This window comes from Callorhinus ursinus, unplaced genomic scaffold (genome assembly GCF_003265705.2).
Source record: "Callorhinus ursinus isolate GAN/ISIS: 27379988/994484 unplaced genomic scaffold, GSC_fseal_2.0 scaffold2, whole genome shotgun sequence".
In the NCBI taxonomy this organism is placed as follows: domain Eukaryota; kingdom Metazoa; phylum Chordata; class Mammalia; order Carnivora; family Otariidae; genus Callorhinus; species Callorhinus ursinus.
The window spans coordinates 104,679,698-104,706,565 of NW_027397064.1; the positions used below are offsets into that span (position 1 = coordinate 104,679,698).

General features: G+C 39.8%; 1 protein-coding gene across 1 annotated transcript in view; it reads left to right on the forward strand.

Moving 5' to 3' along the window:
- Window positions 1-26,868, forward strand: part of CNTNAP5 (contactin associated protein family member 5) — an 872,890-nt gene that overhangs the window by 494,176 nt on the left and 351,846 nt on the right. Inside the window, exon 11 of the mRNA XM_073885276.1 lies at window positions 21,795-21,901. Coding sequence (XP_073741377.1) covers window positions 21,795-21,901 — 107 coding nt within the window. The remainder of the gene's footprint in view (window positions 1-21,794; window positions 21,902-26,868) is intronic.

A 26,868-nucleotide genomic window follows, 5' to 3' on the forward strand; every position in this document is an offset into this window, starting at 1 on the left:
TTCTCAAGTCACTTCTGGCAGGCAGTGCTTATATTTAACTGTGCAGAAAACATTTCTAAATTAATAAGAAGAAAGATATTTTTCTTTCTTCCCCCCTTCACACAATCATTACATCACTAAGCCTCACCCAACACTCTGATGAAGGCTTTCCATCTGTTTCCCCTGTTCTCCAAAGAGTGTGCCTTTCATGTGGCCTATGCCACATTCAGTTTTTTCCTCATTTACACTGATGTCCACTCATGGGGCCACTGAAACAGAGCTCTTGTCACCTTTGACACTATTTTTCCCTAGTCCAAAAGCATTCATCGGTGGCTCATTGTAAGCACTGTTTATGGACACAGTTGGAAGAGAAAAGGAGCTTAGTATGGTTTAGTTGAGGAAAAAGCAATCTGACCTGTGATAAAATGTGCTCACCTGTTTCTGCAGCAAAACCTAAATTTAAAAATTAGTTCTGTGCTATTTTTATCTTGCATTAAGACATCTCACAGGAAGTTCCCAGAACTGAATCTGGCCTCTGGGGTTTTACTGTGACCTGGACTTCTGAAGGCTGGGTTTGGCCCCGCTCCTGCTTGTGTAACATGTATGGTCGGTGTGATGATAGGCCATTGCTGTAACCATCACAAAAGGGAACGTTGGCTTTCCTGGTTAGCAGATAAGGAAAACCCACCTTTACATAAATGCAAGAATTTACCTCACAACAGAATCAAACTCAGGCTTTCAAGGTGGTGAAGCCCCTGCTCTTTACATTGAGCCTGACTTCGGACACAACCAGTTACTGAACCTCTTCCTATCTCAGCTTCCTCCATGGACAAACGGGGACAACGGATACTCTTTATCACTCTAGGGGGATAAATGGGAGCAATGTGATATTATTACTGCCTCCCTCTTGGACTTGTGGTAAGGATTGACTGAGAGAAGGAAGATAAAAGTTCTTAAAGTTAAAAGCAAGAGAGACAGAAATGGATGGGTCTGTATGTATCTCAGCAGGCCAGATTTTAGAAAACCCATATACAGGCAGAAAAAGATGACACTTTTCTGAATAATTTACCTACATACATAACCTATTTTATTTTTTGGACAAGTGATTAATGTTTTCACTTGGTTCAAGTTACAGATTTGAAATCTTCCCTCCAGGTTTATCTTCATCTTCAACAGATCGCTTTGACATGATTTACTAGGGTCGTTCTCTCCTAACATTGGGATATACTGTGGACTGAGAGGAGATTATCTCAACACCTGGAAAATGCAAAGGGAAGCATTACACACCTAAAGCAGATAGTTATGCAAGAAAATATGAACATATCAAAATTTATAGTCTCTGCCCTTGTGCAATACCTCATGTGTCCAGAGCACCATTAACTTTATTATGACAACAATGTCATTATCAGCTTGCTACCTGCTTTTATCCATACTGAAAAGCATGATTTTCACCATAATAATTAGGTAAGGGGCTATCCCTGCTTTCAATATTATATAATCCCAGATGGTGTTAAGCAGCTCAAGGTTTATAGATTTGACCAGATAATTTTGTTGAGAATTCCAGAACCTCCCACTCTGGAATGAGAATCAGATGCATCAGCCTCAGCATCTCAGCACAAACGTGCACACGCATTTACACACCCAGTACACAAAATATGATGCTATCCAGAGAGTCCTGGTGCACATCTTGTTCCTGCTTGCTGAGAGACCATCCATCTCTACTAATCTTCCTGTGGGACCCACACATTTATTCAGCAAATCTTTTCAGAGGGCTCACTTGTGCCAGGCACATTTCCCCCCCCTGGAGATCCAAGGGTGTACACGATAGACAGTTGCTGGTTTTTCTCCTGCTGTGGTCTCCTCGTGTCCTTGGATCAGGAATCTGTATTTTACTATTGTGAGTCATTCATACATTATCCATTCATTCATTTAAATATTTTATTTGGAACATCTCTGCTGGACCAGGCGCTGGGTAGGAGCTGAGGTTGTACTTACGTGCTAAACACAGTAGATTACCCCTGACTTCAGAAAGCTCCATGGAGAGAGACCGATTGACCAAATAATCTTGGACATAATCATATGTGCTCCCAAATATGAGGACTGATATGAAGCAAATACACAGAATGCTAGGAGAAACTGAGAGGGAAGCTGGTTTTTAAGTGGGTGGGGGCCCTGTGTCAGGAAAGGGAGAAGTAGGTGTCATTGTCCTCAGAATCCGCAAACAGAACCAATCTGAATCAGTGACTTTTCTCAGAGATTTGCCCTTTCCAATGCCTCCTACAAACCTCTGGCTGGTGATTCTGATCTCAGTGTCCTGCCTGTGTGTCCTTTGCTGAAATCACTGTTTGCTGTGGGGGACTAGGTAATAAGTAGTGGAAAATTCTGCTTTCTTTCATGGGACGAAACTTCCTAACTGGGTTTTTAACTGAAAAGAAATTCCCTAAATTTTCCCCAAACATTAGTGTGCTGGGAATTATTGACATCCCCTTAATTCACCCCAGCCCCCACATAGGCTGTCCTGGTTGCCCTGGCTAATGGGTTTACCTTTACCTTCTAGTAGCACATTTCTAATATAATATAGGCTGCCTCTACGCTTAGCAAAATAGAAAAAAACAAAAAAGTCCATGTCTTCCCATCCAAAATAAACACCGGTATAAAGGTGGGAATGATATTTCAGCTGGCACTTTGGTAAAGCCCAAGAATCTGAATATGACAGGAGGCATATGCATTTTAAAGGTCATTCCAATTACCATGCTTACTCATGCTAAGCTGTAACTCTGGGGTTCTTGCGAGAAGATCCACACACTGGAGGAGGGGATGAGAACATGTGGTTGGCAGGCACTTGAGCAAATAGTAAGGAGGGTAATACAAATTACTATTGTTTCCAGTGATATTAAATAATTCTTCAACATCTGAAACATCTGAGAAGAAGAGGGGAGGCAAGCGTTGATAAAGAGCAAGGTGAATCCTCACAGTTCTAAAAGCTGTGATGCCGTGATGTCTTTTCCTGGAATCCACATTTTGCATGGTCATATGTGGACCCATGAGAAGAGGCCCTATGGACGAGCTCCTGGCTGCATTAAATTTCCCATTTGCAACCACTTCATTCTCCATATCATAGTGAATTCATAACACAACTTTTCTTGATAGAATTATCCTAAATGTAGAGCCACTTTCGAGATAGGGAAATAAAATAGCAGAGAACTATGCTCTTAGTGGCAATTTGCCTCATACCTTTCTCCTGCTTCCCGAAATACACATTTTATTACAAGTCTAGCTGTGGCGAAATTCAGATTCTGCACATGCACGTCACATGCCCTCTAGCACTGGATGGAGGAAGGCATTAAACACAAGCCTCCGCATCCCCCTGCTTGCCTTTTGAGGTCTTCCTTGAGCTCTCCTCACTTTTCCTTCCTATTTCCCTCACCTCCTATATTAATGCATCATTCCATCTATATGCATTTACTAAACATCTGCTGTGTTCCAGAATACATATAATCTCCGCCTGCAGGAAGCTCAAGAGCAAGAAAGCCAGACAAAATAGCAGACATTGTACACAGGGACACTGGTGGCACTTAGGGGCATGAAGTTACATCTGAGCTACCTTTTGACAGGCAAGCAGAAGTGAAAATAACAGTGGAGGGGCATTCCCAAAGAGGACATCCTCCCTGCCCCATAGCAGTGGGTTTCATTCCAGCCCCCAGGCACTTGGTTGGAGTGCCCTTCCATGTCCCTTTTGCCCAAATTCTGCCCATCTCTCAAAGACTCCTTTGGATCCCACCTACTCTGTAAAGTTCCCTGACTATGACTGATGCTCACAAAGACCTTTCCTTATGTGGATGTCTCTAGCACTTTCTTTTCTATTTTATTTAGCCCCCAATCATGACTGTTACCTGTTTTGTATCTGTATTGTGCCTTCCCAGAGAAAGTTCTTGATGCCTACTTCTGCCTTCTGTTGAGAGCATGTGCTTTGCAATTATTGTTGAATAAATTGAACCTTCACAGCATCTGCTGTCAGTAGCTGGGGATGAATTGCATGTGTAATGGACAGAACTCAACCCTTCTCTTGGAGTTGGGTGTAGTACCTTCTCAAGAGATGGAATAAAAGTCATTCATCTTTAATATCTTTGCACATCCCAAACTCTGGGGACAGTTGCCCACGATTTGGGAATTAAAGCCCTTTACCTCTTTCTCATATTGAAAACTTCCCAGTGTGGTTTACACTGAGTATCACTCTATTTGAATAGCTAGAGTGCCTAATAAAAGCAGCTGGTGTCAGCTGTCAATGTTCACGTGGTGTTAAGTGCTCCTTCTGTAAGCACTAGCGAGCAAGAGTATTTTTGTTTAGCAAGGCCACCATAAAATTAGACAAGCAAACCATAGCAGTGTAGTTGAGCAATGTAGCCTATAAATATTACAGTGGAATGAAGCACGTGAGCACATTATCCTTATTACAATCTTATGCTTTAAGGGAAAAATAGGGGGGAAGCTGTGCAAGAAAAGCCGAGTTTGAATAGAAGCCAAGTCTAGAGAAACATATAAAATGTCTGTGCTGATTATCAAAGGATGTCACCAGTCTTCTGCTAATAGGATCTGGGGAGCATGCCTCCTGGATTCAGTGAGCTCTAAACAGCCTCTTGGAGACTGAGTTGGGAAGACTTGTAAAATTGGCATTGTTTACCTATTAGGAGTGGAATAAAAAAAATGGTACCTAGGGGGCGCCAGTGTGTCTGTAACTCTGTCAGCTGTTTATCTGCCAGTGAAGTCATTGAGGAAGAGTAAAGGTTTCCAGGGGAGCCCAGAGAGCAGCACTGGAATCATATACAATCCATACTCTGTCATGTCTTTATTTTTTCACTTTCTTTTTCTGAAGTGCCTGGCAGAGACTTAAACATTGTTATTATTCATTGGGCTATGTCAAATTCTTTAGTGTTTTCTAACATAGAGAGCAACTTCCAACTTTTGCCAAATGCCATCTAAAGCTTCTTTGTAATACACACACACACACACACATATACACACACATACACACACACGGAAGATATATTTATTCTTTTCCTATGAAGTTTCTCTCTTATTTGTTTCTATACTATACCTTGAATCATCTAAGTTTAGTAGAATTCAACCATGGGCTGGGTGCCATGCTAGGTTTTATCCTCTACTAATTGTCTTGTTCAAATCTATGGAGACCTACATTAAAATGTTTAAAATAAACCATTCTCATTTTATAAAGGAGGGAACTGAGGTGTTAAATGACTTTTCCAAGATTATATATATTATATAGCAAGTATTTTCATTAGAAGTTAATGGGCTCCCAAGCAACTTAGAAATAAAAGGAATAGTGTTGCCCTTTCAATTAAGCCAAACATCTCATAGGTCTTAATGGATTATCTTGAAGTTACACGTCATTTAGGTCAGGCTAAATTATACCCGAATTAATGGCATCAAATGCCCTGCATTGCTAGTACTCCTGATGTCAGAGTGAAGGACCATCATGGATCTGACTCTCCCTCCCTGGGAATGAATGAAGCCCATGGGGATGTAATATAAATGTTTGACTCAATGAATTGAATACTAATTGGACTGGACCTTGACTGCCCAATAGAGCATTGTGCAGTGATAGAAATGATCTCTTTTATGTTGTCTACACCTAATCACTAGCAGCTATGGAGAACTTGAAGTGTGGATGTTATGACGGAGGGAGTGAATTTTTAACTTAGTTTAATTTTAATAAATTTAGATTTAGATAGGCATGTATGACTATTGCCCACCATATTGGATAATACAGGACTAGACTCTCTGCTTGTGCCAGTCCCCATGGAACTACATTTTTTTTTTCCTAGTTCAGCAACCTGGGGCTGTACCTGGGGTAACTCTAGAGATTAGGTTTGGGCCTCAGAATCAACACCCGGTGAGTGGATATAATGTCAACTGTGGCAGCCCAGGCTGTGTATGACCATGGTATACCTTTCTATACCTTTCCTCAGAGACACTTATATCAGAAGAGAAAAGCTTATCACTCTTTGCTTTAATTTCTCCCAAGATCCTGGGCAGACAAGTGCTTTAACTGTTATTCGTTCAAAATTTCAAAAACTTTATATGACTAAAAGATAACTCTACTACGTCAAGTATTCTTTTGCTGTATCTGTTGATACAAGTTCAAAATTACCTTCAAAATAAGGATTTATTTTGAGCAAATATGTACTTATAATTTAATTATATATCATCAATAAGGCTTTAGTTTCTAATTTATTTTTAAAGAAGAGAATCTTCACTTTTTTTTTTTAATCACAAGTATCATAGAACATGCTAGAGTTAGTTATTGATGGATCTCTAAAATCTACCTGCCTGAATCCAAGCAATTTGGAGTAAGGAGTAGACTGGGGGCCAACAAAAGCTGTGTGAGTTCACTCACACCTGTGGGTTTGGATCAGTCAGTCTTTCAGAGAGTACTGGCATTAAATCCAGAAATCCTGGAACCACCCTTATTCTGATTTCAAGTTTAACTGACTGACCTTCTAATATTTTGCAATCCATGAAGCTTACTTACCTACAGGAAGAGGACATATTGGACAATCAGGTGGGAATATCAGGCCATTTGTAAATTATACTTTTCAATGTAAATCCACAAATTGGAATTCTAGTAACACCAATGTCTTGTTAGATTTGCTTGCATGAGTCATAATACTGGAGACTGACGGTCCTGGTAATCTGGGAAGATTGGATTTCAGGGCTTGCAGGGTGAGACCAACCCTTGTATGGGAGGCTTTCCAAGGTAAAAGCCACCTAATGGGTCCCTTTAGGCAAATATTTGACTTCACCTGAGTATTTGTACCAGCACAAATATCCTCAACTAAAGATATATACCAGATTGCAGATGTTAACTTAGCACAATTTCCAAAGCTGCCGATGGATTAAAAGTAATCTTGGGGCACCTGGGTGGCTCAGTCTGCCTTCAGCTCAGGTCATGATCCTGGAGTCCTGGGATCTAGCCCTGCATCTGGCTTCTTGCTCAGCAGAGAGTCTGCTTCTCCCTCTGCCCCTCACCTGGCTTGTGTTCTCTCTCTTTCTTTCTCTCTCTCACTCTCTCTGTCTCTCTCAAATAAATAAATAAAATCTTTAAAAATAATTTTAAAAAGTAATCTTAAAATTTGACCCCAGCCTTATTGGAGAGTAGCTCGAAATTTTAGAATGGGTAAAAATCTCTTGAAATGCTCTTTTAAAATGCAGATTTCTGGACTCTACAACCCCAGGGATTCTGATTAAATCCAAATGAGATGCAGACATGGAATCTGTATTTTACCAAACATCCCAGGGAGTCTGTTGATCAGTCACTCAGAAATATTGTGTCAGCAGTTTAAACAAAGAAATTTCCTTATTTTGCTCATCATAATACAGTCGCATCCAGATTTTCTCTACACAGTGGGGAACAACACTTTTAGTTCTGCCTGATGTTAATGGTATTCTCTGAAAAATGATTGCTTTGTTCAAATAAGTTTGAGAAATGCTGGAGTAAGTAAAATTAAATGGGTTTTTTACTGCAGGATTTCTCAATGAGTCATGTGGTGGTGGTTGTGTGTGTGTGTGTGTGTGTGTGTGTGTGTGTGTGTGAATGTGCACTATGCACTAGAGGCTGTGCAAGAGGGGAATTAATTAGAAGAAGTTCACAACCTCACAAATATATTTGACCACCAACCCTTCTTTCCATAGACTACTCATCCACATAATAAACTTTTGGAAATGCTGCCCTGATATATAGAAAGTACATCAGAGTAAACATCAGGAGGTGGTCTGTAGTGGAGACAAAGTTGTCTCAAAAGCTAGCTTTAAAGAAAACAAGACAGTCATAAGCAGACATTAGCCTTCCTTTTTTCCTTTTTCTCAACAAAACAAACATTTTTCCATTAAGGAAGAATTCCATCTAATTTTGATGTCTAGAACTTCTGCTTTTGATTTGTACACTCTGGGATTTACAGCCTGCCTTTTACACTTCTGTAATCTTAAATAAGCTGTTTAATATGGGATCCTCACTTTCCTAGAGATAGTGATAACTGCCTCACAGGATTGTTTTATGGATTAGCTGAAATAATTATTGTGATAACCTAGCACTAAGTCTAGCACACCAAGTGTAGCACTTAATAAAATGTAGGGAGGTTAACATTCTTTCACATATAAAAATATTTGGGGAAAATTCAGGCACAAAAGGAAGAGCACAGTGTATAATTTATTTCCTAAAACCCTAGAGCTCACAGATAGGCTGCAGTGTTTGTATCCACCATGTTGGTGGCTTCAGACAATATTCCCAGGGATTCCAAGATAGAGTTTAGACTCATAGGTGAAAGAGTGCAGTGGATGACTAGCGGTATCTGCCAAAGTAGGAGGGAGTGAAAGCAACTTTTTCTTAGCCGTGCAAGAAATATTAAACACAGAAATGCCAGGTGGCCCTCAGTCAACTAAGAACTGTCTGTCAGCATGCCATTCAATTCCAACTGAATAAAAATACAATTGTTGAGCATTTACTGTCTGAACATTGTGGTGTGGATTATCAGTTTTGAAAAGAGACAGATTAGTGTAGACTTGGAACAAGTGTTCAGTTTTAGGATATCACTTAAGCTGAGCCTAAAATGACAGAGAAGATTACATTTTTTTTTAGAAAAAAGATTTCATTTACTTATTTGAGAAAGAGTGAGAGAGAGAGCATGAGAAGTGGGGAGGGACAGAGGGAGAGGGAGAAGCAGATTCCACGCTGAGCAGGGAGCTGGATGTGGGGCTTGATTCCAGGACCGCAGGATCATGACCTGAGCCGAAGGCAGATGCTTAACCAACTGAGCCACCCAGGCGCCAGACAGAGAAGATTCTTATGCAAAAGTGAAAGACAGTGAATGCAGGCAGTGTGTGGATTTACGTGTTAAAATTGGGACTGTCGGCCGTCCTTTAGGGGCCATCTATAATTTTATGTATCTAGGACCTCTTGTCCTTTATTATATGGGATTGCTCCTCCTACCTTCCCTTCCCACCACATAGGTCTGTGGAAACTCTGTTCTCTTACATGGCTCTTGGCCCTCAGCCAGAGTGGACAGATCTGTCAAACTTGGCCAAATTGGTGCCCTCTGGGGAGTCCCAACCTTGACATTAGCGAGAAAAGTTCTTTTCTAATATAGGACATCTTAGATTGCCCAATTTGGCCATTCACAGCCATACTCCCTTCCTCAGGGGGAGAAGTTAGCATACAGGCAGAGTCAACCCACAGAGCAAAGCAAAGGACAGGGAGCAGTGAATCCATCCCCTGGTTGTATTCAGGTGCACAGACTCACCTGCTTTGCATCCCCTTTCTCCTTGATCCTTGCAGTTCTGCTCTTAACTGTGTTCTGTGAGCCTGTGTCTCCTCCTTGACCTAGGATGGCTTAAATGTTGAGTATTTTCCACTAAGATTCTACTGAATATAAGACATTTCAGATCATATTTTTCCATACTTGTGTGTTAGATAATGAAGAATCTAAACAAGCCAAAAGGAAAAAAAATACAGATATATAATGATCATAGGAAGGATTCAGTATTTTCTTTCTTTTTTGTGTCCTCCTTTATCTCTGTGTGCAAGGGTCAAAGCATTTTAGCTGAAATTGGATACAGGGCCTATGCCCAGAACAGACACAAATTCAGGGACCAAGGAAACTGTTCACTGGCTGTGGATGGTTATCACTAGCGACCACCTGTGGTCTCCAGTGGTATTACCGCTAGGCAGGGCATGACCCTTGAGGGGTTCAGGTCTCTGCTACCTTACCTCTCAAGCTGCAGACACAGAGCTTAACTCAGAGCAGTGCCTGCTCAGTTCCCTCCAGGAAGCCAGGTTAGCTCTGCGAGTGGACAGGACACTGATGAAACTTAAATGAGCAAAGATGAAGTGTGACCTTTCTTAGCAGCTCCTGAGGTTAACAACAGAGAATGGAAATAGATCTGCATAGACAGGGCCAGTAGCAAACTGAGCTTAGCAACTTGCAGAGTAAACCTTTCTCTTCATGTGCTGGGAGAAACATATCTATTGCAAAAAGAAAGAAAAGAAAATACAGTCTGGGTCTGAGTCAGAAACCCCCTGCAAGTATACATGAAAAGAATAATGAGTTTGTTGACACTTATTTGTGTTCTGCCAGACCTTATTTAATTTTCAAAATGATTTAGAGATTATTTTTGCCTTGATTTTACTAAAGAGGAAACTAAAGCCCAGAAAAGCATCAGTGATTTCGAGTGTGACATGAGCCAGAAAATGACAGACTAGGATTTGAACTTGGATCTCCCTAACCTGAAGTCTGGGTTGTTGGAATGCAGTGTGTCCCCTCAGTGAAGGAGCCCATGCTGTCCTTCTGCAAGGACACAAGGGGATGGTCCCAGACCAGCCCTCAGTCATAGCAGGCTCAAAAATGAGAGCCTCTGGTAGAGCCCCTAATTCTCCGGTTCTTAAACAGCAGCTCAAATTTAATTTGATAGCATGACCTTTAAAGTAAAAAATAAAAGAACCTTATAAACATGCCCAAATGGATCAACATCCCAGATAATCCAGGCCCTGCTGGTGTCCTGTCTGTTCACACTCTGTGGATTCCAGGGGCTATGGCAGTGACCACAACAGCCAGGGCCAGCCTGGCCAGCACTAGTATCCACTGGAAAATAAAACCTTGGAGGAGTCTGGATAATAAAACCATTTTTTTAAGATTTCTATTTATTTATTGAGAGAGAGAGAGAATGGTAGGGAGAGAGCATGAGAGGGAGGAAGGTCAGAGGGAGAAACAGACTCCCTGCTGAGCAGGGAGCCCAATGTGGGACTCGATCTTGGGACTCCAGGATCATGACCTGAGCCAAAGGCAGTCGCTCAACCAGCTGAGCCACCCCAGGCACCCAAACCTGAAAGGATATTGATGAACCCAATCATAACCTGTGTCCTTCTTGTCTTGTATTTGAGAGGTTTTCCTTCTTTCTTGTTTTGGCAATGAATTTTTTTTTTATTCTGCCAAATAAAATCATAGGACTAGCTGTAAAAGATAAAAGCAATATTTGAGGATCAAATTAAATATTTCTGCACTTGGTCTATGAAAACAATGAGGCACCTTGAGCGGTCACACATTGCGGTCGTGTGTTAGCCTCAGGACTCATTTTATGTAACTCTTCTAAATACTTAAAAATTCCTGATTTACATAGATAAGTAGCTGCCAACAGATACAGGTTTTGAATACCTTCCCCTGAAATAGCTGATATTTTTCAATAAGATTTATCCAGAAGTGTTCAAAAGTAGGAATAATTTTTTACTTCAAATATGAAACCTATATTCATTCCTTATAAATACAAAAGCCAGATAAATGCATAGTCAGTGCTGTCGCTTTCTATAATATGACAGTTTTTTGATATCATGTTCATCCATTCATTTGTTCTTGTTCTGTTATTATGCAGTGAAAAGAGCATGTGGCTAGCAGATGTTCCTGAGCTTGGCTGGGCTTAAATGGATTTAAGTGGGTTTAAGAGTGGCAGTGGCCTCTCTTCAGCCACTCTACCTTCTGGGGCCTGAGCAGACTCCATGACACCCAGTTGGTGCTGTGCAGCATTCCTCCTCATAGATGACACTAGTATATTCTTATTCCCACGAATACCGGGGAAGGCAGAAGAAGATTGACATCAGGTATCCAGGGTTAACCTGGAGCACACAACTAGCAAATTGCTAGTGCAGTGTATTAAAATCTGATATAGGGGTGCTAGGGTGGCTCAATCATTAAGCCTCTGACTTTAGCTCAGATCATGATCTCAGGGTCCTGTGATTAAGTCCTGTGTCAGGCTCTGCACTCTGTGGGGAGTCTGCTTGAGATTTTCTCTCCCCCTCTCCCTCCCCTTACTCTCTCTCTCAAATAAATAAATAAATCTGGTACATAACACATTGGAAAACTATCATGTTTTAATTAAAATATATATATATATAAATGTTTGCAAAAACAGCCCAAGAACTAGAAAAGGGAGAAAAGAAATCTCCATAATTTGCAACCCTTCTGACCCATCTCTACAGGATGGTTCTTGAACTTGAATTCAACTGGACCCTTGGTATTCACTGCACTGTGAGGACCAACAGCTCTGGCACCTTCAGGGAACTTATAAATGCAGAACCTCAGTCTCTACCCCAGGTCTACTGTATCACATTTTAAACAAAATTGAAGAAGCACTGAGCCAGACAATAGGATTGTTCCCATTCCTAGCTGGATATGAATGATGGTCTAAATTTTAAGAATAAGACCACTCTGGTAATCTGGAAAATTCTATTGTTTTCATTTCCTGATTAACTTTAACATAACAACTGAGATGTCATCTACATGATGCTAAACAAAATCATTCTACTGGAAGGCACACAAAACCTTTTACTTTATTGATATGTAGTAGATAAACCCAGACCAAATTTCTCTCCCATAAAGTACAGAGCCTGTCTGTAAATTGTGTGGTGTGTTTCCATTCCAATGAAGCACTTCTAGGCCATTGAGACAAATGGATTGATTAGGGAAATTCAATTTTGTCTTATTTCATCAAAATAATCCATATCAGGGATGCCTTGGTTGCTCAGTCGGGTGAGCACCTACCTTTGGCTTGGGTCATGATCCCGGGGTCCTGGGATCAAGTCCAGTGTCAGGCTCCTTGCTTGGTGGGGAGCCTGCTTCTCCCTCTGCCTGCCGCTCTCCCTGCTTGTGCTCGTTCTCTCTCTGACAAATAAATAATTTTAAAAATTTATCCATATCAGGCTAATAGGGAATTCTCTTCCCTTGTGATTTTTTAAAAACATTATTTTGTTATTTGGAGAAAAGGGACATGTATCTTTGTAAAGTAACCAGGTAGCAATGATAGAATAGATAACACTGATATATTTTTGAATCACAACATCCTCTGCTTTGCAGAAATGGCATTTGAAAAGCACTGAGTATCTCTTGGTCATAAACTTTAGGTTTGCAGATTAATGGAAAGAGGACCTTCCTGTTTTGCCATCAAAAGCCAGGGCAGGGAGGAGGTCTGCCTACTGTGGGTGCTGGGGTCTGTCTGGAAGCTGGGCAGTACTTTGGGATCACTGATGTGCACAGCAAATTCCTTTGACCACCATTGCTTTGACGGGGATCTTCTCAGCAATGATTGACAATTGGCTCCCTGCTGTGAACTAGACCCTGGGAAATTTAGGAAACTGACTTCTGACACTTTTCTTTTTATTCACTTAATTCCTTAATGTCTGCATCTGCTGTAATTACAACAAATTTCAATTATAATGAAGATCCAACTGGGGGGGTAAAATGGGATTATGGTAATTGTTAGAATGGAGAGGCATAGAAATAGGTTTCAAAAGCTTTCAGAGAAGCTATCTGACCAAAATAAGATCAATGCAGTTGGCTGCTAATTAAAGCAAACAGACAAAGGAACTCAACCTAGCTGATTTTTAACATATGAGCTTCATTAAAAGGCTTACATTAGTCAGCTTACATTTTGAGGGCTATTGAAATGTTTTGTTCTTTTTGTCTCTAAGGAAAGCATATAGAAATTGAAACTGACCTTCAACTGTATAAAGAAGGGATGAGAATTCTTAAAAAGGGAAGTAACTCAATGGAGCATAAATACATTCAGACTCATTTATAGGTAACCATTTATCTGAACATTTGGGAATTTCAAAGGCCTGCCAATAGATGTCCTATTCATTTCAATCTGTTATGGGGAATGAGGAAGAAGGAAATTTCATACTGAGGAAAAAAATATTTCTGTGGGTGTTTATAGAAATACACTGAGTGTTTTTTTAGGCTGATCTAAACAGATGACTTCCTCTAGCTGTGTTCAGGTTGGGGATTTTTTTTGGGGGGGTGTGTATGTGTCTAAGAGCACGTGTGTTTAAATAACTGTAATAGAAGGATGGATACTCAGGGACACACAATTAACCATTGTGCTGAGTTTCTTAGACAAAAGACCCTTTCCTTTTAATTTTTACAAGAGACTTTAAAAATTACATGGATCAATAAAGGGTCATAATGAATGTGATCATTAGGAGTATATTATCAGGTGGGCTTTGTTCCAAGGAACAGAGGCCTCACCCACTGAATTTTATTTTCACAGTTTAATGAGGGAGGTAGAAGGTAATCAGTTAGACCTGGATTTCAGTGCTCGCTCTGTTCTAGCAGGTGACCTGGGAGCTCACTGAGCCTCTGTGGCTTTATGAAGAAAACAAGATTCATTCAACTGAACCTCTTCTCTTGTCCAGCTGATCTCCTACCTGGACTGAGAATGTCTTGGGACAGGCTTCTTTTTTTTTTTTTTTTAAGATTTTATTTATTTATTTAATTGACAGAGAGAGAGAGAGAGACAGCGAGGGAGGGAACACAAGCAGGGGGAGGGTCAGAGGGAGAAGCAGGCTTCCCGCTGAGCAGGGAGCCCTATGCGGGGCTCCATCCCAGGACCCTGAGATCATGACCTGAGCTGAAGGCAGTCGCTTAACCAACTGAGCCACCCAGGCGCCCCTTGGGACAGGCTTCTTAGAGACCATTTCTTAAGTGAATGAGTTTCTCTTTGCTGGTGTCTAATGGCAAAATAAAATGCGAATGTAAGCCCATGTATATGTTTTTTTCCAGTTTCATTATAAAGCCATGACCAACTCAGAAATAAATAAAGAGTGGGATGGTACTCTTATTCCTACATTTAACCACTATTAACAGATTACCGATTTGGACTATTTCCTTCTAGACCTTATTTTCTCTTTATAACAATGAGGGCAATAACAGCAGAAGCTACACATGATACTCTGCAATGTGCTTTCTGTACTTAATAGTTTATTACACATGTAGAACTTTCCAGTATCCTTACATAGAGATGTAGGTATTCATTTTAATTTCCTCATAAATTGCCATAGTATGGAGGTGCATCGTTTCTTTAACCATTCCCAAAATAGTGGACTATGTTTCCATTTTTTAAGCTGTTGATGATTATAATAATTTTATATATATACATATATATATCTTTTTAAAAAATATTTTATCTATTTATTGATTAGAGAGGGAGAAAGAGAGAGAGCATGAGTAGGGGGAGGGGCCGAGGGAGAGGGAGAGAAAGAATCCCAAGCAGACTCCACACTCAGCATGAAGCTTGACACAGGGCTCAAACCCACAACCCGAGATCATGATCTCAGCCAAAATCAAGTGTTGGACACTTAAATGACTGAGCCACCCAGGGGCCCCAATAATTTTGCAAATATCTTTGTGCATGTAAGAAAGTATTTCTGGGGCATTATTCCAAGAAGTGGAATTGCTAAGTCAAAATACATACATAATCAAAATTTTGGAAATGTCACTGCATAAGTGGCAATGGCCTTCACAAGTTACATGAACAGCAAGGAGTGTGACAGGGAAACACTGGCAAAGATTGTAGAGGAACAGTGTGTAAAATAAGAAAAAAATACTCTGAAAACATAAAGAAAATAAAAAGAACAACTATCTAATATTGAAAAAAATAATGCGAATTAAAGGAGATAATGCTTTTTTCCCCTGACACTTGCAAATTAAGAAAAATAAAATAAAATCCAAACATGGCTACTTTTAAAGAGACAGATTCACCTCAGGACTATTTAGAGGAGATGAGGACATTTGGGAGGAGAATTTGGTTAACAGATTGAATCTAAAATCTATTGTTTTCAACCTTACCTTAGGAAGGTAAGACTTAAGACCCGAATAATCAGCCAACACAGGTGTGATGAAAGTGTGGTATGCACAAAGGAGGATATTTATATGCAGGTAAGATGGTTTGAAGGTTATTTTTGTTTCAAAGAGTGATACTGAGTTTCTTAAAATTATGAACTCAAAATCTTGTTTTTTTAAAGTTTTCTTTTTTACTCTTTTAAAAATTCAGTTTATAAAATCATATTCTATTAAGTCTAGCAAGTATTAGAACTCGGGTCTAAAGGCCCTTTGAATAATGTTGTTGTTTTTTTTTAAGATGTTAAGGCACATTTATTCTTTTTTTAATTTTTTAAATTTATTTATTAGAGAGAGAGAGAATGAGAGATAGAGAGCACGAGAGGGAAGAGGGTCAGAGGGAGAAGCAGACTCTCTGCTGAGCGGGGAGCCCGATGTGGGACTCGATCCTGGGACTCCAGGATCATGACCTGAGCCGAAGGCAGTCGTTTAACCAACTGAGCCACCCAGGCGCCCCCCTTTGAATAATGTTTAATCCCATTTATGGATGTAGTTACTTAAATACCTTCAAATTTATTAAACTACATACATTAATAATATGATTTATTTACTTTCTAAATTGTACAATTTACTGCATTACAAGATAGAATGCCACAAATATTTCTGAAAGTTAAGTATCCAGAAAATGAACATTTAACTTGGTGAACTTAATTTATCTTACATGTTCTACTAGGGAAGATTTTTGAGGTCTAAATCAGTTATTCTTCACTTTTTAAATTGGAGCTTGCAAAGCTTATATTAAATAGGCCAAATTCACTTAAAAACTACAAATACCAAAGAACTGTTAAATTTTTTTTTCAAAATTTTATTATAATCTTGATACAAGAGAAAAGACCCATCTCAGGCCAATTCAAACATCCATTCTTGGGGTGCCTGGGTGGCTCAGATGGTTAGGTGCGTGCCTTCGGCTCAGGTCATGATCTCCAGATCCTGGAATCCAGCCCTGCATCAGGTTTCCAGCTCAGAGGGGAGTCTGTTTCTCCCTCTCCCACTGTCTCTCCCCCTGCTTGTGCTCTCTCGGGTCTCTTTCTCTCTCTCTTAAATGAATTAATAAAAGCTTTAAATATTAAAAAGATCCATTCTTGGCAGGAGCTGTTTTGAAGACACTTTTTTTGGGGGGGGGGTTCAAACATATTCCTTGTTAAACTGAATTTTTAAAAAAATGTATTAATTACAATTACACTCTTTGACTTGTTACAAGACTGTTTAACTTAGTTTCCTTTTAAGGTTGGCCATCGACTGACATTGGTCTTTATCCTATTTTTTTTTTTTTGTTTAAAGATTTTATTTATTTATTTGAGAGAGAATGAGAGATAGAGAGCACGAGAGGGAAGAGGGTCAGAGGGAGAAGCAGACTCCCCGCCGAGCAGGGAGCCCAATGTGGGACTCGATCCCGGGACTCCAGGATCATGACCTGAGCCGAAGGCAGTCGCTTAACCAACTGAGCCACCCAGGCGCCCCGGTCTTTATCCTATTAAAGTCCATTATAAATATGCTTAGCATTTTATCAAAGTCAAGAATACTAGTTTCTTCCCAGGAAGATGTACATTACATCATACAGAAATTTCTGGCTGAGATCAGTTTTGGGACCATTTTTCTCTTTCAGTACCTTATTCCTTCTTAACCCCCAAACATTAATACTAAGGTTTTGATTATCATAAACTTTTGATACTGAATTCAGAAATTTGGAGGATTAAAAATTTCATGTCTAAAGAGGAACTGACTATGCTAAGTGATGGAGATATGAGCTTGATCCTTATTGATGAGTGCTGTGTACGTATGGGTGCACGGTCAAGGGCTCCAGGACATCCTGGTGGGTGGGCCATGAAGCCCATAGCCCTGCATTCAAAGGTCAACTTTGGATCCTGAATTTATTTTCCATTTTGCTTAATAGACCTTGATGGGCTTCTTCATTTTTCTCTATTTGTAGGATTATACAATTATGAAGTTTATTTTAAATATTATGCCATCAATTTTTGGATCAGTTAAATAGCTTTGTCTAGCTTGAGATAACTTATGTGTTCTTTCTACCGAAAGCAGGCAGACTGGAAACAATCACATTAACTCATATAAGCTTAAGAAATGTAGAGGAAGTCTCTGTCATTTGAAAAAAAAAAAAAAAAGATTAAAAGACAAAAGAAAAGAAATCAAAGCAAGAGTAGAGCAGGGACATGGCTGTCTTAGCAGTAGCTTTTCTTATTGTTTTAAGAATTCAACAATTTGGTCATGGAAAGGGATTGAAAATAGAATCAAAATCTCTTTTCCCCACTCTTCATCACTGAATTTATAGAACTTGTAGGATGAATTGTATGCCATTATGCTAATTATATAATAAATATATCCTTTATTCTCTAGTTCAGTTTTATTTATTGCCAATTAACCCATTTGTCACTATCATGAATACCTCTTTAGCTACCAAAAATATCTTTAAAAGCTCTAACCTCACAGCTCCAAGTTTGCGAATGAGTTTCTGGAATAAGTGGGTAACTATGTGAAGCCCCCCTCTGTCCCACTCTTTGCAGAAGTTGCGCCTTAATGCATGCTGAGAGTTCAATTTAAGGAGGTGTCCTAACAATTTGAATTGAGGGCTTTCCCCCTAAGATCGTGACAGAGTTCTCACTCTTAATGGACTTTTCTTACTTGGGTAGTCCCTCCACTCTTCTCTTTCTGAGTCATGCCTGTAATGCTCAGTTTATGCCAAGTAGGGAGAAAAAGAAACAAAACACCAGTTAACAGAAGCTGATTAAAGAATATGGAAATTATACTCATAAAACTGCCCTTGTTAAATAAGCACATTGGGGTTATGCATCTTTTATTTTGTGTGTCAGCTTTACAGATGAGTTTTTCTAATCATAATATGTATTGAACCAAAATGAATCAAGCTAGAAGCACCCATTCATTTTTTTTTTCTTCTCATTTTAGGAATATTAGACTTTCCTTTACTGAAGCACTCTTTTTCTCTCTCAGAAATATATCATTTTTTTAAAGTGACCATAAGCAATGAATTTCTATCCTACACTCTCCTTGGTAAATTGAGTTTATTAACACTGCAATACGAAGTCTATGTGAGGCTTATTAAGGATGTGTTCAAAGTGCCCAGATATTTCTTACTGTTTTCCCCAAGGCCCCTCCTACAACATGCCCAACTGAACTTGGAAATCTTGAGTTTTAAAATATTTTAAAGTGTACAATAGAGGAGAAAACATGTGTTTTCATTTATTTTTTTATTTATAGAATGCTGTTTTACGGAAGGTTAAGATTCTGTTAGTTGAAAATCACAGAATCCTGGCTTGAGCCAGCCCGAATGGAATGGGTTTTTTTCTAGAAAGATCTCAGGTTATCTCACAGCATGTGATACAGATTAAAACCACTCCAGCCCTCAGGAAGTTCAGGGGTGCAACCAAATCTTGGAACAACAGGAACCAGCCACACAAGTCCTGTCAGGACGCCCATCTGTCTTTTCTGCTGCATTCTGCACCCCGACATTCTCTCTCTCTTTCTTTCTCTTTCATTGCATGCAAGCTTTCTTCTTGTCGCTGAAGATGTGGCCCCTGAGAACTTCTGAGTTTTCTATTTTATAGCTTCAGCCATTAAAAGAGTCCAACCTGAACCTTCTTGGTACTGAAACCAAGAGAACTATAGGATTAAATGCCTACCGATGTGGCTTTGTTCAACTTTCCAACTATATATTTTTTTAAGATTTATTTATTTGAGAGAGAAAGAGTGCAGGGAGGAGGGGCAGGGGAGAGAGAAAATTTTCAGCAGACTCTCCACTGAGTGCGGGGCCCTACACTAGGCTCGATCTCAGGACCCTGAGATCAGGACCTGAACATAGAAAGCAAGAGCTGGGTTCTCAACTGACTGCACTACCCAGGTGCCCCTCAGTTTTCCATCTTTAAAGCAACTAAGTTTATGTTGGGGAAGGAAGGGGAGCAAATGATAGTATAATTTGCCAGTCGTGGAGTGCGTGTGAGTTTGTGTGTGTGTGTGTGTGTGTGTGTGTGTTTGGTTACGGGGGGAAGGGGAGTGGGATGGAGTTGGATAGGGGTAAAGACAGGAGTGTAAGAACTTGACAGTTCCAGAGGGAAAATCTATCAAGAAAATGCACTGCGGGAGCAGCATAATTCAGAAGCATGGAGGTGCGGCGATGTAAGGGAAGAAAGGTGTAGGGTGAGTGGGTTTTCAGGGGTTAGCCCCATAGGTTCTCTGTCAGGGCACACCCTGAGGCAGAGGCCCTTGCTTGGAATATGTAGATGAGGACCCCGATGCTTCAAGTTTCTGTAACTCCCCACAGCACAAGAATAGTGGGGGACATGGACTTTGGTACATCTCAGTGACGAATCTGTTTCTTTCCCTTTCTACCAAGACCAAGAGCTGGGCACGGGAATCAAGAGGAAGGATAAAATCTGAATCACACGGAAGGCACACCTTGTTTTTTTTTTTTATGTATTGAGTAGTTGGTTTCTATGAACATGTTCCAAGAAAATTTACTAGTCCTTCCCCACCCCCTTCTGTTCTTTAAGCCATAGTTGGATACCATGGAGTTACCAATATGCTTTTCCCAAACATAAGCTCTGTCAGCACATTTGCATGTTTGCTGTGCTGAGCGGAAAATTTCTAAGAATATGTCTGAATATATGCAGGAGTATTAGTTTCTGGGCTTTGAAAAAATCATTGCTGGAGGGTTTCCTACCTATATAGGACATTTAGGATAAATCATCTTACTTTTGCTTGCCTCACATTCTCAGAAGCTACACAATGAACCCTTTTATTGTATTAGACCACTTCCATAGCTTCATTGCTCACACCTTCTCCCCTTTTAAATTCGTGGGATTTTTTTCCCTGTAAAGATTGTTTCAAGAATTGCAGTATTTATCACTGCTTTTACTCTTAATTTTATTCATTACAAGTATTGAGCACTTGCCAGGTTGTTTTTTTGGTCATAACAGTACCTGCCATGTAGAGACTTTAAATCATTTATGTAAGAAGTAGGGAAAATTGCCTAAAGACACCATGCAGCATATGGCTGAGCTGGGATTTGAACTCAGATATAAGTGACCCTAAAGCCCATGATCTCTGTCCAGAAGAAAGGAACATTGCCTTCACTCCCATCACCTCAAGTGATGCTTGACATCTGTCCTTCCTATCAATTTTGTAATGTGTTTGGTTTACTTTGTCGTGGCCATGATTCATATTTTGAATTTTCACTTAATCCAGTTTCAGTCTGTTATAATCCTTTTTGTTAACCATTTGTGGTACCTTTATGATAGCCCATTAATTTTATGTACTACAACGTCCCTAAGAAATTTTCCAGTGTTGGATATTTACATTGATTCATCATGACTTCCTTGTGAATGATGATAATTAGCATACGTAGTTTTTATATTTTGAAATATATGCTTAAGATAAAGCCATTTAAGTGTGATTCCGAGGTCAAATTCTATGAATGCTTCAGAGTATTTTTAACGTGTATGGTGAAAATATTTTTCAGAATAGTCATACCGTTTTCATCATAAGTAGTAAAGGCCTCATTTTAAGGGTGGGTTGGAATTTTTTGAAATAATAGAATTTCCTTGCATATTAAATGAGCAGGTACCATCTTCTCAAATTTCATGTGCAGTTTAAAATAGATTCCTGGCCATCATCCAAAAGAGAATCATGAGGACAGTGACCTCAATTATCTACCCCTTTTCACTTCCCTTTAAAAATGTAGAACTTTCCAAGATGTAAAATCACAATCTTTGTACATTTTGTTCTATAGTAAATGAAAAATCTTATAGATTCTGACCACTTCAAATTAACCTTAAGTCAGTGGCAATTTGCCCCATTGTTGAAATGCTTAACATAATCGCTTACATCAGCTCTGAGCCTTTCATTACACAGTAGTGCTAGATGGACCCACCCCTTGTGGTAAAGCCATAGAATTATTTTACTGTTGCTCAAGTTTGACTTAGGTATAGACATATAGCAGACCGATTTCTACTATCAATTCATGCAGTTAGATATTAGACATTTTGGATTTTGTCCCTTCATTTCAACTGAGTTGGTTTATTTTGTTGCTTTTGCTTTATCTTCCCTTAGGTGTTTGCCAAACTACTGTGAACATGGAGGAAGCTGTTCCCAGTCCTGGACTACCTTCTACTGTAACTGCAGTAACACGGGCTACACTGGTGCCACCTGCCATAACCGTGAGTAGTCATGATTTACCCACAGAATGGGCAAATATCCAGGAATACCAGTGTTAACTTCAGGATGCATTCAACATAGGGTGGGCATTTTTGTTCATTAATTCTTGAGAGACTGTTATATATGCCCATCCCACGGTGGCTGTGTGGGATAGATAGATGGATAGAAGCCATATCCTCATGGAGTTTATGGCTTCCCAGGAACACAGACAGGAAATGGAATAAGTGTTGGAGGCAGGGGTGAGACAATGTGTGTAGGCCCACAAAGGAGAGTTACTAAGTCAAGTACATTGTCTAGATGGGCTCAGTTGTGCTGCTATACTAAATAATATAACATCTCAGTGACCTAAGTAACCACTGGTTGTGTCCTGCCTGTGTTACATGCTCATCTCCCATTGGCAGAGGCCCCTCTTCCACTTTGTCCTCATTCTAGGATGCTCACAAATGCTCCATCACCTAGAAGGTTGCCATGGCAGAGAGAAGCACAAGGAAGCATGTGCTCACTGTTGAGAGTTTCTGCCTGGAAGTGGCAAACATCACTTCCATTCACATTCTATTGGTCAAGTAGCATCACAAGGGCTCACCTGGATTCAAGAGGAGAGGAAGTGCAGTCTTACCATGGGATCAAAGAGAACAGAACCAGCATATGGTGCTAAATGCTGATGACTGCACATCAGTATTAGGGAGGCTTCATATAGAAGGCCTGAGCTGATTTCTGGTAGGAATGCTGCAGAAAAAGAAAAGCAAAAGCAACCTGAATTTCTAAGTGGTTTCACATGGCTGGAGAGTGCCGACAATGAAGAGAAGTGGGAAGAGACAAAGCAGGGAGTGAGGCAGGCTGGAATACACAAAGAGTAAGGGGTGAGGAGTAAAAAATAAATGAATAGCACAAGCCCTGATTACTGTAATTTTATAGTCTCGTTGGGGTCACCAAACAAAAACACATGACAAAATAGAGGTTTGCCATTTAGAGAACTGTGTGTCAAACTGTGTGAAGTGAACTGTAAATATAATTTAGAAAGACATAATCGAAGGTGGTGGCTATAGTTGTAGGAGATTTCATCGGAAATGTGAGCTGTGAAATTGACTTAGGGATAGGAGAAGGACCTGCTAGAAAAAAATGTAAGAATAAAACCAAGGAGCTGCTGAAGACTACAGTGAGATCCACTTGGGGCAAAACTCACCAGGGATTCTTAAGTTTCTGCTGTGGCTGGGATGGCACTTAGAGATTCAGAAAATGAATGGTAGATGTCAGCAGAGCTGAGATCAGACTGATCCAGGGTGGACCTTGTCATCACTCTCGTCCCTGAAGACTTCTCAGCCATTCTATGGCCTTTCTGTGCTTTGCAAGACCAATTGACCAATGATGCCCACAGAGGTGTCTAATCCAATCAGAGATGACATAGCCCAAAGGTCATCACAGGATGAAGTTACTGCTGTTGGATGCCTATGGAAATGAAAAGCACCACTTGGCTTTATAATGAAATATATTACTTACAATCTATAAGTGTTGAACCTAGTTCCAGAAATATCATCCTTAAACAGCCCACAACAATGTATACATGCACAGACACATTGCATGATGCATATAGTACTGTCCAGATTGTCATGTCAGTGCTCTTGTAAGAAGCACAGTAGCAACGAGAATAACCACCGATGTAATAGTGAGGACCTCAAAGGACATTTAAGTCAAAGCTACCCAATTTTTGGCCCAATCATGTGACAACATGTCTATGATTTTTCAAGCTGATTCTGTTCACTTTCTCCTAAAGTAATTTAACAGTAATTTGAGGAGTTCATCTCTATGGATACTTCTCTCCTTTCATTTTCTCCATCCATCAAGGCTAAAAATAGAATATTTCCAGCTTTTTAAAAAAAGTGTGAAGTTGAAAATCAATGGAGGTGAGGTGCTGATTTTTAAAGGAACGCTGTGAAAGCTGATGAGCAGGAGACTCAACATGCAAAGTCTTAAAAAATACCATTCTGTTTTATAACACCTTCTGATTTCCCTTGCTGTGAAATTGCTCAGTGCCTATACTGTAGGTCGCAATATTGTTAAACTCTTTCTTCCCTTCTGGGCACCCGACCAGGAGAAATCAGAGGTACTTGGGTGGCTCTGAGGTTTGGCAAACACACCTGGTATACTTATGTAATTCAGGAATTTGTCACCCTCTAACTCATTTCTCCCTCTTCCCCAGTTCGGTGAGGACCATTGTTTTGAATCAGGTTTGTAAATTGAATGAATCAAGTCATTCTTTTCTGACTACAAAAGGCATGTGCCCCTGACATGGGACATAAGAGATGAGAGCTGCCATAGAATACCCTTGGGTAAAACAAAACAAGCAAGTTCGCAGCTCCACTCTTGTAGAAATGGCAGTGTCCTTGGTGTGTTGGGGCATACTTCTTTGAAGCAGTCATCCATAGTCATAACGCTAAATAAAGTCTTCAGAATTATAAGACATTTATCATACTATTTAAGACTGATAATTTCTTGAGTATTCTTAGTCTTTTGCCTCTTCAAACTCTTCAGGGTGTGTTTTATTTTTTCATTATGCTTTCAAGTGAATATGAACCAACAGTGCTGAGGACAGATAGGATTAACTTCTTTCTGTCCAGTCTTTGTGGATAAGAGATGAATCTGGGTGAGGGGCCTAGTATGATGGACTCTAAAATATAGCAAAATGGGAATTCCCAAAGTCTCTAGGCAGAGCATGTTGCTGTTAAAAGTCGATATATCATCATTCCATTTCAATTTTCTTTCCTCCTTACCTGATGACAAGGACTTGGGTGTACATGTTATGTTACTTTTCAAACACACATTACTCAAAACAATGAATCATGGAACACTGCATCAAAAACTAATGATGTAATATATGGTGATTAACATAACAATAAAAAAATTAAAAAAAAATACACATTACTCAAAACCACCTGTTCTAAAAAGAGGTGGTGAGTATGTGGACAAGTCCTACCCAATCTGGCAGCCTCCTCATATGAGGAGGAAATGTGAGACTTTCACTTATCCCATAAACTGTCACTGAACACCATTATGTCATGTCTTTATGTTGCTTTGGTTAGGAATTTGCTTCTCTATTTTGTATTTTATTCTCCAGAGGAATAACTGAAGGTATACCAATATTTGCAGTCCACCTAAGTCCTGTCAATGCAACCAATAATCAGAGCCTTCAGATGACCAGAGATGGTTACCATGGTTCTTGATTTTATACAGTGTGCAAGTTTAAAAGGTTGTGTAGTAAAAGCTAAAATTCTAAGTATTTAGGGTATATCCTACTCAAGATATACCATGAATCCACGTTAATATTAAAAGGAAAAGGTTTTGATTATGGAGCTCAATGCATACTTAGTCTACAATGTAATGATAAAGTGAGATGGATATTACTATCTCCATTTTATAGATGAACGCACTGAAGCCCAGAAAACTTACACACCTTCCTCAAGGTCACATAGCTAGTGAAGCTGGACTTAAATGGGTGGAATCTGGCTACAATGCCAGAGTTAAGCCTTGTATCTTTCTTTTTTTTAATACTTATTTTTTAGGGGCACCTGGATGGCTCAGTAGATTAAGTGCCCAACTCTGAATTTCTGCTCAGGTCTGATCTAAAGATGGTGAGACTGAGCCCCACATCAGGCTCTGCACTCAGCAGGGAGTTGGAGACTGCTTGAAATTCCCTTCCTCTCCTTCTGCCCCTCCCCCTGGTTGTGTGCACACCCTGTCTCTAGGATAAATAAATATATATATTTAAAAAATACTTATTTGGTTACTGGAAAGAGAGACACCACAAGTATGAGTGGGGGGAGGGGCAGAGGGAGAGAATCTATAAGCAGACTCCATGCTCAGCTTGGAGCCTAACATGGGACTTGATCTCATGCACATGAGATCATGACCTGAGCCAAAACCAAAAGTTGGAAGCCCAACCAACTGAGCCACCAAGGCGCCCCAAGCCCTGTATGTTATTTCCTTTTTTCAAACAAGTAAGACATTTGCAAACCTCTCTATTGAACTTAGTGATGGGATATCCATGACTTCCTTCATATCACTTGAGACACATGAGGATTGTGATACCGTAAATGAAAATCCAATTCTAGAAGACCTACAGATAAGGAAGGTTTTGTATTCAAGAATAATCATACAATCATCATGGAAGAAAGTAGGATGAATTAGCCCTGATAGACAGCTAAAATGAATATAAGAAATAGGAAAGCCTATTGAAAACAGACAGGCAAGATCCAAGACATGATAGAAGGAATATCTATGCTGTATTTGAAATGCTGCCTATGTTTCCCTGGATCAAGAAAAGAAAAGTAAATAGTTCTATTCATTCATTCTCAAAGCCCAAATGATATTCCTAAGAAGCACTTTCCCCTTGGGGAAATCTGAGCTCACTCCCCATTAGAACCAAAGCTTTTTATGGGCTATTGCAATAGCTAAAAATACCACTTCAATAACTGCATAATAAATAATCTATTTAATGATTTTATTCAAATATTTTCATCTATATTTTTCTTTTTTGGGGGGAGATGGGACCTGTGTTTTTCCAAATATTTATTATTGTAACCACACTGTAGTGAGCACCTACATGCTTAAATAATTTTTAAATCCCTCATTTCTATTTTTTTTCTTAGAATGCCTTAGTAATGACATTACTGAGTCAAAGATGATGAATAGTGTTAAGGATCTTGATTCATATATTCAGCTGCTTTCCTTTTTTATTGTTATGTTAATCACCATACATTACATCATTAGTTTTTGATGTAGTGTTCCATGATTCATTGTTTGTGCATAACACCCAGTGCTCCATGCAGAACGTGCCCTCTTTAATACCCATGACCAGGCTAACCCATCCCCCCACCCCCTCCCCTCTAAAACCCTCAGTTTGTTTTTCAGAGTCCACCTTCTCTCATGGTTCGTCTCCCCCTCTGATTCCCCCCCCTTCATTCTTCCCCTCCTG